The sequence below is a fragment of the Moschus berezovskii genome, chromosome 28, assembly GCF_049115385.1.
Source record: "Moschus berezovskii isolate FMDL1 chromosome 28, NW_MosBer_1.0, whole genome shotgun sequence".
Lineage (NCBI taxonomy): Eukaryota > Metazoa > Chordata > Mammalia > Artiodactyla > Moschidae > Moschus > Moschus berezovskii.
This window is the reverse complement of record NC_142487.1, coordinates 9,698,134-9,711,627: the sequence shown is the minus strand read 5'-3', so window position 1 is coordinate 9,711,627 and position 13,494 is coordinate 9,698,134. Positions and strand designations below refer to the sequence as shown.

At 44.9% G+C, this 13,494-nt stretch overlaps 1 protein-coding gene across 5 annotated transcripts in view; it reads right to left on the bottom strand.

Moving 5' to 3' along the window:
* The window catches only part of PTPRM (protein tyrosine phosphatase receptor type M), a 671,212-nt gene that overhangs the window by 132,891 nt on the left and 524,827 nt on the right, over positions 1-13,494 (bottom strand). For 3 of the 5 annotated variants that reach the window (XM_055417180.2, XM_055417182.2, XM_055417184.2), the window contains 4 exons: positions 10,656-10,807; positions 5,690-5,764; positions 5,433-5,459; positions 532-719 (listed from right to left, as the gene is read on the bottom strand). In XM_055417180.2, coding sequence (XP_055273155.1) covers positions 532-719; positions 5,433-5,459; positions 5,690-5,764; positions 10,656-10,807 — 442 coding nt within the window. The remainder of the gene's footprint in view (positions 1-531; positions 720-5,432; positions 5,460-5,689; positions 5,765-10,655; positions 10,808-13,494) is intronic. The other 2 variants (XM_055417181.2, XM_055417183.2) reach the window with 1 other exon arrangement.

Sequence of the window (13,494 nt, the reverse complement as noted above, 5' to 3'; positions counted from 1 at the left end):
ACTGCTCCTGGAAAGGCCCTCAAGGGCTGCCTGCACTGGGTCCCAGGATGGTGATCTGCTCTCTGAGCTGGCGGGGCAATGACAGCTGTTACCCCGTGACCCGAGCCGGCCCCTCTACTTTCATCTTTTCTCCAGCACAAGACATCACTGGCTGGCCTACAATGGCTCTGCTTGAGCTGGACAGCTTCTTTCTGAGCTAACACTCAAAATTCCTGGAGTTTAATATCAGACTTCATTACAGGAAAAACCTCGAAAGGTATGAGGAAGGGGGATGAGAGCCTGCAGGCCTCTGTTTTCAAGGCGTATTTGTGTAGAATAAGGAAAGAGGTGATTTCCATTTAAAGTAGGCCAGCTTCCCAAGTCTCACTGCCGGATGGAAACGGATCCAGGGTTGAAACAGCTGATCTCCCCCCCACCCACAGACACACACGTCTCATGGGCCCTCTGGCAGGGGGAGATGGATGCACAGCCCCTGGCGCCTAGCCCAGGGAGGCGGAGGGGAGCCTGGGTGCAGGCGGGGTGTGTGCTCACCTCGTACTCCTCCTTGAAGCCATAGCCCTCAGCACACTTCATCTGCGTGATGTGCTGGAGCAGGTCGGCCACCCGGATGGCGGGGTGCAGCTGTCCAGTCTGGTAGGGCACGTCGGCCGGCTCACGCTTCTTGTACGTGTGCGGCTGCACCAGGCTGCTGGTGTCACTGGCCATCGTGTGCGTCTCGTCTGGGAAAAGAAGGTCATGGGAAAAGTGAGGGGAACCAGTGGCTAGGCCGGGGTCGCTGAGAATCTGATATCCCCTCAACCTACAGCTGCCACGATCCCCGCGATGATTCAGCAAAAAAGAAAAGTTAAATGTCCACAGGTTTAAATGGGGTTGGCGGTACTGGTGGGGATGAGGCAGGAATCTGTTTTTACAAAGCAGTCCAAACGATCTCTAGTTTTCACAAAGCTGATTGGTAAGAATCCTTTAGCCTTCGGGCGCTAAAGTTCACTGAAGTTTCGCTCTGAAACTTCATCAAGGCCTGGTTCCAAACCAGTCTTGTTTTCTTCTGAAGATTCATGAACTAGTCTGTATGAAGATGGAAATCAACGCCATACAAATGTTCTGTGAGCAAAGAAAAAGTGCACAGAATGGGTTGGCTTATGAAGCTAGCGATGAAAACGTGAACTTGATACATGAGATCCAAGATGAATGGGGTGGGGGAAGAAAGGAATTGGGTTGGATGAGTCACTTTGCATGCTCCAGGATCAGAAAGCTGGACAGAAGATGGTGAATGGACACAGCACTCACGGAATGTTCTATGAGAGCGAACATGCAGGCCAATGCACAGCGGAACCAGCTGGCTTTGTCTGGATCTACAGATAAGACACACACCCCCATTCCCTCCACACCTTCTCCATGGGGTGGGTGCATGGGGGAACTTACCATTTATAGGCACTTTTAAGAAGATACATATCAGGAGAAAAGAGGAGGAGAAAAAGGAAACAGGGCATAAGCAATAATACTACGTGAATAAGTACAGGTATTTATTTTGTGCTTTAATTTTACAGTTTTCTATTCATAGGTGGTCAGAGGGCAAAGCCTCATTTCTCCCATCACCTAAGGATGGAGGTGCTTAATTTAAGCACTCAATAACATTAGGAGGTTAAAATAGTATCGTAATTGCTTTTCATCCCCTATGAACCAAGTAATGACTAAATAAGTCTTAGTTGTACTCGACATTTTCTCACTTAAATTTCTTGAACAAGTCAACCAAATTGTACTACAAAATTAATGTCAGAATTTGGTCAAATAAGCCTTAAGAGGCTATATTTTAATGGAAGACTCCTAGTAAATTAGATTAATGAACTGCAGAAATTGTAGCTATTAAAAAATGTCTTAGGCAGGATGATGTTATTAGGTTAAGAGTTCCACATTTTACAGGTTAACTCATTACAATGCTGAAACTCTTTAGCCATTTTGATTCAGGGTATGTCGCATCAAAATATAATGAGAAAGTCACTTAAAATGAGAACATTAAATTGAAATTGGTTTCAGGCATAAAGAGTGAAAACATATAAGAAAAGATACGTTCAATTAAAAAAAAATGACCAGATTGTTTATCAATAGAGAATTCAGCTGTGGGTTTTTGTCTGTTTAAACTAAGAAGTTCAGCTCCCAAGGAAATTTAGTTCAAGGGCACTTGGTGAGCTGGGCCTGGATTTGGGACCTTCTATCTGCATCGCAAAGCACCTGGGACGCATGGTATGAAGGGTGGCACACAGGTGTGTAGCTATGTGCTGCTGCTGAAATGGCACCTGATCACTACAAGGTGGCTAAAGACACAAAGACGAAATAAAAAAGGTGGTAAGTTGATTTTATGATCTTTTCCCATTTGGATTTGCTTTGAAATTTAGATATTTATTTGTTCCCATTTTTCAGAATAGTCTCAAATAAACCAGGATATTTTCACATCAGATTTGTTCATTGGCAACTGCCAAGCTCACAAAGGGGTGTTAGCTTCCCTTCTAAAGCCCTGAATCCCTGGAGCTTTCAGCTGCTCCAGCAGGAAGGTTTGCTCTTTATACTCAAATAAATGGAACATTAATTAGTTTCCCCCCATGCCTCTCATTCTCTCAGTTTCATACCTTTTGGGATGAACATAATTAAATGTCCTCCATTGTGGATGCACCTTCTATTCTAACCTCTCCTAAATGAATCATGTGAGTCTTTCACGTAGATCCGTTGGCAACCAGGCAGTGCTCAGACCCCAAGGTGAGGCATTCTTGGGAGTTTTAGGTCTACAGAGTGGCCACCACTGTCACCTTTGTATGTATCACCCACACCGCAGTAGGACAGTGTGATCTCATTACTACGTGGACATGTCTCAAAGCATTTAGACACTACCCAGACCATCTAGAATGAGAATATTATTATCAAGTACATAGATATTGACGGAAATAGAAGGTTTCTGGTGTGATATCTGTTCTGAAATCAGGTCACCCACACCAGCAGAAAATCTCGATTCCACCAAAATGAATGATTCATCAGTTACCTCTGCCTTCTTCGAAAAGAATGATTACAGACAAAATATATCATTTGTCCCTAACTTCCTATAGTTGTTAAAAATGACCCACCTATAATTTTTAAATTAAAAATTATGTGTAAGAGGAAATCAGAAATAAAGTTTCTCACTAACATTTCTGATGGTTTTCAAAGAATTGAGAATTCAATCTACCTGCATTCTCTTGTAAACTTTCTCAAATTTTCGATGAACCAGCTAGAAAAATCTTGAAATGAATGCTGTTTTTGAAGTAGGGAGAGGTCCTACTTATCTACCCACCTGCCTGTCTATCATCTATCTATGTTTGGCAAGAAAATGATACAAAGGCATACTAAAGCTTTATACATTAGGGCTGAGCACCTTAGCTTGTGGAGGATTTAATTGTGCCAAGCTCTGAGTCACAACAAAACATTCCTTCCTGTAAATTATAATACCACTATTCCCCAAAAGTGCCAGAGTAGATGCACAGCTTAACTTCTTTGCATGGTTTCAAGTGATAACCTACATGACACATAGATTCACCTTTGCACCTAGTAATGGGGAAGGGACAGTCCCCAAGCACTGCCATTTGACACACTGACATGTTGGTACCAGCTCAACATGGTAAACAGCTATTTGTTGATCTGGCTGACTTATTTTTCCCAATGTGTATTTTTTTTTGCTATTTGAATTGTCTGTTCCAAAGATTCTTTCCCTGTAAAGAAGCCTAACCAACTTTAAAAGATGTCATTAGTGTTTGTAATAACAAAGCCCCGACTTTAAAAGATGGCATTTGTTTAATAAGCTTATCTAAATCCTGCTGTGAAATCTGAACATTTTCTTGCCTCTGACAATGTGCATCTCAGCCCTACCCCCTCACAGCTCCCTCAAGGTCAGAACATCTACCAGAGGAATCCAGGAATGAATGCCAGCCATACAAAGAAATTGCAAATCTTCGCTTATCAAGAGATTCTGCAAATGTCATCTGCATATAGATTGCATTGTTCGGGTGCCTGAGATTAGCCCCTCACTCAGGAAAAGGCTAAAAACGCAGCTTTCTTTCCCTCACTGTCGCTAGTCAAAGGTGCTGGCATTAGCAGGGTTTGCTTATTAGTCCTCAAAACGACGCAGATTAAAAAATTCTGGTTTAGTCTACTCTTCAACTTCTGTCTGAGTTCTTTTTTTCCCCCTCAGGCAACAAACTGGCTTAATCAAGCCCAGAAAACATCATACAGGGGGAAAAACACCCTCTACATAAAAATCATAACAAGAGAAAGAGAAGCACAGGGGGAAAAATTATGTTGCCAAAATATAAACCCTTGAAAGGAGAGTTATGAAGAAGGAAATGGCAACCCGCTCCAGTAGTCTTGCTGGGAAAATCCCAGGGACAGAGGAGCCTTGAGGGCTGTAGTCCATGGGGTCACAAAAAGTTGGACACAACTGAGTGACTGAGCATGGAGAATTAGGAAGCAGGCCTGGCACAGCTGGGGATGGAGCCCTGTCTACGATGGATGGTTGTGCACCTGGAAGTCATCCGTATGGTGGTCCGTCTCGGGAAGGTTAGTGATAGGAAGCAAATAGCCTGGGACTCCTGGTTATGGTTTCAAAGACAACAGCAGCTCATGCTTGTTTGGTTCCATCACGGCTAGGTAACACCGTTTCTCCTCCCCCTCATTGTATTTGGTCAAATGGGATTTTTTTTCTTTATCTCCCACTGGGAACACCTCCTACTTTCATTGCATTCTGCCCAAAGGGGCTAACATTTTATTTCATTTCCAGTGACATCCTACACCTCGTAAACCATGTGATTATAAAGTGTCACCTTGTCATTCTGCTGTTGAGACCACCGGCTCCTCTGAAACCCCACTGTGTGACAGACACTTAGAAACGCTGGGGGTGCCCTAGGTGGCTCCAAGGAGGGGAAGGGGGCCTAAACTCTACTGTGATTATTTTTTGCATAACGCTTGGCATAATTAGAAAAATGTTATTTTTGAAACAGCTGTTTTTAGTGCTCAGCAGTAAGTGACAATAATAATGAGCTATTTCCACATTTATGGCTGTCACACTGGACAGACTTCAGGTCTTACAGCTGAGTTTGGACATGCTGTGATGTTTCCTTGGGATCAAAACTGACTGCAAATTCTGAACCTGGAAAAGGAGAATGCTAGAGCTGGGTTCACTCATTGGAACCTTTCGGTATCATTCCCAGAACACACGCAGTAAACCCTTCTTATCCATGGGGACTGTTTGGAGAAAGTTTTTTGGTTGTGTGCCCATCCCCGCCCCTCCAGACCATCCACCATCCCCCTGTCCTGGTTACAACTCCTGCATCAAACTCCTGTCTCCAACAGAGTGGCCACTGACTTTCGAAATTACTCCTATAATGAACTGTGATAAAGGGAAATGTTCTCACCTAAAATTGCAGTTGGCACAAATGGATCTGTCATACACCGTAAGCAGGTCAATGCAGAGAAAGTAAAAAGAGAGAGAACAGTGAATGATTGATGAAAGGCCCCCCTCCCAGTTTCCCCGCAGAAGCCACAGAAAGCATCGGGTTACAGCACATCGAACACAGTAAGCTCCTCAAGCATCTTGGGCAGCAAAGCGAGCCCTGGGTGGCTCTGAGTGCTCGGGGTGATGAAGAGACGCGGCAGCAGAAGGATCTGTTACCTGGGTAATAGGAGTTGGGCACCGATGTGCTAAGGGTGTTGGTTTTCATGGTGAAGGACGATGGTGAAGACACAGCTGTAAAGGAGAGAGAGGCGGGTCAGCGGGGGCAGAGGGGCGATGCCTGAAAACACGGCCCTGAGGTCACGTGTGGGGAAACCGGGCTGGGTAGACTGCGGACCACAGAAACATCAGAGGTTCGCCTGCGTCACTCCACCTGCTCTGCGGAGTTACTCGTGCTTTAGAGCAGCAGTCCCCAACCTTTTTGGCCCCAGGGACTGGTTTCTTGAAAGGTAATTCTATCATGGACTGCGGGTGGGAGGGATGGTTTGGGGATGAGTCAAGCACATTGCATTTATTGTGCACTTCATTTCTATTATTATTACATCAGCTTCACCTCAGATCATCATCCTGGAGGTTGGGGACCCTTACTTTAGAGGACACGTACCCTTTCATCACTTAAAAGATTTTCTGACCCCACAAATGAAGGAAAATACCCACAACCACAGCCCCTTTCTGGATGCAGAAATTCATTACTCTCTCTTTTGACTCCGAGCCTTTGCTTGTAGGGAGTGTCCTTAGTGGCTCACACTGGCAAAGGATCCGCCTGCAGTGCAGGAGACCAAAGTTGGATTCCTGGGTTGGAAAGATCCCCTGATGAAGAGAATGGCCACCCACTCCAGTGTTCTTGCCTGGAGAATTCCTCGGACAGAGGAGCCTGGTGGGCTACAGTCCATGGGATCACAAAGAGTCGGACAGAACTCAAGCAATGAACACTTTCACTTTTTTCACTTTGCTTGTAGAATTTTACCAAATGCTCAGCGGATTATTTACAACTAAGAGGATGAGAATATGTCTACACATGGCTTTTGGAGAATATTCCAAATGTCAATGTTTTTGTGATTTGCTAAATCCTCACCTTTCTCTTATTTTGGACACTGAGAGAACATTTCACAATGTTCTGCTGCTGCTGCTAAGTCGCTTCAGTCGTGTCCGACTCTGTGCAACTCCACAGAGGGCAGCCCACCAGGCTCCCCCGTCCCTGGGATTCTCCAGGCAAGAACACTGGAGTGGGTTGCCATTTCCTTCTCCAATGCATGAAAGGGAAAAGGGAAAGTGAAGTCGCTCAGTTGTGTCTGACTCTTAGCGACCCCGTGGACTGCAGCCCACCAGGCTCCTCCGTCCACGGGATTCTCCAGGCAAGAGTACTGGAGTGGGGTGCCATTGCCTTCTCCTCACAATGTTCTATTTTATGAAAAATAAAGATGTTCCATATGTGTTATTTTTAACATGAAAGCTGCATGCCTACACATTGTCCTATTAGGCCTTAAATCCTTTAAAACCTGCTTATTTTCCTTTGAAATCTTCCTCTGAAACCCTCAAGCTTTAACTATTTACACCTTCTCTTTCCATTGTTATTAAGAGGTGAAGTCAATTCCATCCAATTTATCTGATCCCATTGAAAGTGGATATTTCTGATTTTTAAAGTAGTTTAACTCTCTTCAACATCTTAATTGATTAGTGCTTTAAAAACACTTTAATTTCATTAAAGCATAAGGATAAATGATTTGAATGTGCTTAAGTGCACAGGCTGGTTGATGTAAGTCTAAGCTTAATTCCTCCAGTGTAGTTACATGGCTTATTTGAGGCTGACATCCTGACCAGGACACTAATTAATACCACTTGTGTGTGTGCTCGGTCGCTCATTCGTGTCCGACTCTTGTGACCCCATGGACTGTAGCCTGCCCGGTTCCTCTGTCCATGGAATTTTTCAGGCAAGAGTACTGGAGTGGGTTGCCATTTCCTCCTCCAGGGGATCTTCCTAACTCAGGGACTGAACCCGCATCTCCTGCATTGGTAGGCAGTTTCTTTACCTGCTGAGCCTTTGGGGAATACCTTAATGCCACTTACACGGGCGTTAAATGGGGCACTACCGACTGAGTCCCTGTGGTGACTGCGTCTTATCTTCATTCTGATGACACGCTGATACATTTTCATTCTCTTGGAATAGTTCCCTTTCAGACAATGGTTTTTCCTGTGTTTATGTTTTTAAAGTACCAAATTAGTAAATGACAGAACTGGAACCTAGGCTGCCTGTCATTTATATTTTGCTAAAATAGAGAAGTATCACATTTATGATGCATGGTTACGGTAAATCTCCAGGGAAAAAAAAGAGAGTGATTGATAAAAATAAGGACAAAAAACCCTTGAGTTACCCATGAGTAACATGCCAGGGTCAGGAAGTAAAATGCCTGTTACCTGATGACATTTGTATTTGTTTTGTAAAAATGTGCAAAATACAACGTGCAGATACAAAATAACTATGTCTATTTTCACCTTTAAAAAACATATTTAAAAACTTTTTGTATAAAGATTAAACCCACCCCCACTCTCTATAACTACTTCCCCCTTGTTTTCTGCACAATTCCTGTTTGCTTTGGTGGAGAGATTATTCCACACTGTTATGAATCTGCTCAGACTTATTTTTAAATTCTCCAACCTCAGTTTTCTCACTGTCTCATTCCTAAAAGGTACTCACCTCCCAACCCTGAAAGATCTCAAACATGCCCAGGCTTGCAGTAGGTGTAAGGCTAGATAGTCTAGTGGTCCAATGAGTACATTTCCTGAAAGTTTCCTCCTCTAGTAATTGCTCTCTTACGATAGAGGCATTGGGCTTCCCTGGTGGCTCAGTGGTAAAAAATCTGCCTGCAATGCAGGAGTCACAGGAGACACTGGTTTGATCCCTTGGTGGAGAAGATCCTCTGGAGAAGGGAATGGCAACGCATTCCAGTAGTCTTGCCTGGAGAATTTCACGGACTGAGAAGCCTGGCGGGCTACAGTCCATGGGGTCACAGAGTCGGACTGAAGCACAGGCACGCACAGCACATGTTAAAGGCATTAAGAGAATGTGGTGATGACGGAGTTCACCGTCAGGGTCCCTGCTGATGGGATTCCATGAGACCCGCTCATTGCTCAGAGAGTGGGAAAGAAAAGCTTCTTGCTGTATCTCCTCCACTGGCTGCGCTGATGGGAGAAACAAGTAATCCCTCACAGCCAGTGAGCCCCAAGCTGCCCCCAAGTCTGCAGCAGCCCTCTCGATAGGAGCAGTTTTGGATTCCCAGAGATACATTCATTTTTAAAAAACGCAATGCCAAACTAAATATCCTACCCAGAGGCAAATACCTTCTATTGCTCAAACTTTCAAAGCCTAGAAACTCTTAACATAGGTTTCTGCTCTTTGGGTAAGTAAGCCCAGGTAAATTTATTTGTGAGCAATTTCACCATGACACAGAAGATTTGGAACATAAACAGGTGATCCTGGAAAGAGAGGATGTGTATCCGAATGGTCCCTCCACACCGATGTTCAAGAAATAACTTGTTCAGTTGTTCAGTCCTATCCGACTCTTTGCAACCCCATGGACTACAGCATGCCAGGCTTCCCTGTCCTTCACTATCTCCCAGAGCTTGCTCAAACTCATGTCCATTGAGTCCATTGAGATGCCATCTAACCATCTCATCTTCTGTCACCCCCCAACACAAATTCTCATCTTGTCTGTAGTGGGAAGGACTTCTCCCCTCAACCCTCCCACCCAACAAATGCATCCTCGGTTGCTTTATTTTAGCAGTGAAATGCATTACATACTTTCGAAATGAAAAAGATAGTGTTTGCTACAAAAAAGCAGAGAAAAGTCTCCAAAAAAGGAAGGAATTTGTGGTAAACCTAAGTACCCCAGATTCTGCCAACTACACTGAAAATAACACAAAAGGGCAAAGGAGAGGGACCATGGATGAGGAGTGTGTCCTACCCGCCCAGGTGACAGTGGTGTCTGCTGAAGTCCCAAGCCAGAGAGTGGGGGCTGCACGTGGATAAATAAACGTAGGACCTCTAACTGGGACAAGGTGGACAAGCTTAGCCTCTGTGGAAAGAATAAAACAGGCCTTTCTTTGAAGCTTTTTTGAATGTGGTGGGGAAAGGCAGGTGCGGGAGGAGATGGAGAAGAAACCACATTGTGTGTGATGTGGGGAGGGCGCTGGGGGAGATGCTGATCGGAACACCCCGGGAGGGTGGTCAGGACAGGAGTGAGCACTGCACGGGGACCAGCCCTCTTCCGGCGGAGGCTGAGGGTCTGTGCCCAGCCCCTGCCTTTATTTTTATTCCTGCTGGTGACAGCTCCCCTTAATCCATCCCCTGTTGTCCAGCATCCTGATTTAATGCAGCCAGGGTCAGCAGCAGCCTTTGGGCATGAATTTCACGAGGTGAGGAGACCTTTGACTTTGAACCCAGCAGGGCTGGGAACCACATCATCAGGCACAGCCCATGGATTTATCTAGGTCCCCAAAAAGATCACCGGGGGATGAGGCGAGAAATACTGTCTGTATTTCCACAATCTGTGTAATTGTTAGCTTCCTAAAATAGTGCCCTGTACCTGGATGGCAGGTGGTGGCACGGGAAGGTGTTAGCTGAGCTCCCTTTACCCACCTGGTGAGAGATGTAAGCTTTCTGAAGTGGAAATACAGTTTAACTTATTAATTGCCACTAATAGCCCTGTAATAAAGGCAGAACGTGTCAGCTAAACAAATAAACAATTAGCTTGTTACTGCCATTTAGTGAGCTGTTTTATAACAGGCTTCCCCTGTGTGGTTCCACACCTGGCTTGCTCAGAAACAGGAGCTGAGGAACAGCAGGGAGGGTGGGAAGCAGGTGCTTCCGTGGGCGGGGAGGGCCGCCTTGGTGTCATGGCTCTCAGGTCTTTACAGACACGTGGCCGAGGTTGCCTGTGCTCTGACCTGGTCCCATTCCCTCCTCCTGCAGCATCATTCCTACGTCACCGTGGCACATGGGGATGTGTCCAGCATCATCCGAAGGGACTGGCGAAACCAACAGCGCCTAAGAACTGTCCAGGGAGGTTTTGATTCCTAACCCCCGGACCCCAGAGCTGCCCCGAAGGCGGGAAGGGTGCCCACTCACATCTCCCGTTGAGGTTGTGCGTGTCCATGAAGGAGAAGGCCTCGTCGCAGCTGGTGCCCTGCTCGGCATAGCTCTTGTCCATGGAGCTCACCATCACTGTCATCTCCTGCCGTGTGCTGCTCATTGTCTCCTTCCGCTTCTGGGCCAGTTTCCTTGGGACAGAGAGTTTGTTATGTAGACACAGGCAAGGATGGACCACGTGCCCTGACCGATGATCGAGAGTCACTCGTATGGAATCAGCGGTGTTCATGCTGGAGCGTATGCATGAAAGGAGGAGGCTGCCAGGAGCCTGCACGGGACACAGCCCTCTGACCCTCAGATGGCTGTGACATTGGACCTAACCCCAAATGAACCCAGAGTGGTTTTCCATCAATGCTGGCCAACAAGGCAGAATGATAAAAAGAAAAGGCAAGTTGTTGGCTTTCCTGCAGGTCTGCAGAAGAATGAGTCCCCGGGCTTCCCCCAGCCCCTCGGTGAATGAGATGCAAAAAGGTCTTGGAAAGCAGGGAGAGCTCCGGGTCTTTGGGAGACAAAGGTTAAACCCTGGCCTTTGAATCATTCTCATTAACCACCAGAAGCTCATAATCTTTTAAGTTACAGAGATCAAGACAAAAGCTATAAAACTGACATTCACATACATGGATAAAACACACTCTATAGCTCTTACTACTGGAGGTTTTTGATGCATCCAGGACGGACAAGAATAGAATTAGAGATGCTAAGAAGGTATAAAGTGAGAAGCTTTAGGAAGACCGTAGCATTGTAAAACCAAAAGTACGAAGTCCTAAATATTCTAATTCTGCTTAAGCACTTAGCAGCGTTTACACAAGAAAGCAGCAGCTATTTCTAGTACATCATCTTGACTCTGACTGACCCAGGACACGGCACAATTTAAAATGAGCCGCATAATCAAAATCACCCCCATATTTGGCGATTAACAATGCAGTGTGAGGCGCTGACATCGGACCATATGGATAACCTCCATTTCCATTTCCAAATGCCACATAATCCAAATGCTTTCTCGCCTGTAGTTATAATAATCTTTTGATTCATACTTACAAGGCAGAACATTCATAAGTTGCCCCTTTTTTATTGCTAAAAGTTGTTGTGCAAAAAAGATACATTTTTAAACAGAAAAATGAAAATGATCCATAACTTCTGTGACAACGTTAAACTTGTAAAGATGGGAATATAAATTGGTGGAGCCACTGTGGAGAATGGTATGGAGTCTCCTCAAAAATAAAAAATACAGCTACCATATGATCCAGCAATCCCACTCCTGCGCATACATCTGATGTATGCATTCTAATTCTAAAAGATACATACACCCCAATATTTATAGCAGCACTATTCACAACAGTGAATAAATGTCCACTGACAGATGAATGGATAAATAGATATATATAATCCCAGGCAAGAATACTGGAGTGGGTTGCCATTTCCTTCTCCAGGGGATCTTCCCAACTCAGGGACTGAACCTGGGTCTCCTGCATTGCAGGTGGATTCTTTACCATCTGAGCCACCATGGAACTCCCCTCACCACACACAATATCTGAATATTACTCAGTCATAAAAAAAGAATAAAATAATGACATTTGCAGCCACATAGGTGGATGTAGAGATTATCACACCAAGTGAAATCAGTCAGAGAAAGACAAATATCACATGATATCACTTATATGGGGATTTCCTGGTGGCTCAGATGGTAAAGACTATGCCTCTTATGTGAGACACCTAGGTTCGATCCCTGGGTCAGGAAGATCCCCTGGAGAAGGGAATGGCAACCTACTCCAGTATCCTTGCCTGGAGAATTCCATGGACAGAGGAGCCTGGTGGGGTACAGTCTGGGGGTAGCTTATACATGGAATATATAAATGATAGAAACGAACTTATTTGTAGGACAGAAATAGACTTCCAGATATAGAAAACAAACTTATGGTTATCAAAGGGAAGGTGGGAGGGGTAAGTTAGAAGTTTTAGATTTACAGATACACACTATTATATATAAAACAGATGAACAAAAAGGACCCACTATATAGCACATGGAACTATAGTCAGTATCTTATAATAACCTATAATGGAAAAAGTCTAAAAAAGAATATGTATATTCATATCTTCATATATATATATAAAACCGAATCATTTTGCTGTACATCTGAAACTAACAAGCATGGTAAGTCAACTATATTTCATTGAAATTATGCATTTACAGTAAAAGTTGTAAAGATTTTGCAAAGTAAGCTGCATGGTTCCTCTAGGTGCCAGCCTGCCAAACCTGCTTGTCTTCCCCAGAGCCCCCCTTTTCTCCAGACCATCACAAGAGTCTGAGAGGCAGAATGCAGGCTTGGATATTCTCAACAGGTGTTCTGGGCAGAGGCAGCACTGACTCCAGGTCCACAGCTGCAGTTATGACAATACAATTTCTCTCCACCTCCGAGTCTGCCAGCTCACTGGAAAAGCACTCTTAAACCAGGTTTCCCCAGGAGCGCTAGAGTGGAGGCCGGAGATAATTAGCGCCATCATTCAGGCATAAACGTCCCCTTTTTGCTGGAATTTCTTTAATGTGCTTCGGGCTGACTTATGCAGATAATTGCCTCAATATTCTCTTCTGTTCTGCCTATGAAGAGAGATGCGGTCAAGTTCGCCAGACCTCCCTTCCTCCCTGTCTTCTTTTGTGTTTCTCTAATCCTTTCAGGTCAGGAGATGGCAGTGAAAGTGCTTCTTACCCCTGCTGGGATGAGGTGGTGGAGGGGGTGTGTGTGCAACAAAAAGCCAAGCTTGTACTGGAAAGATCTTTCTCCTTTCTCATCTTCCCATGTGTGAACTAACTTTAGTGAGG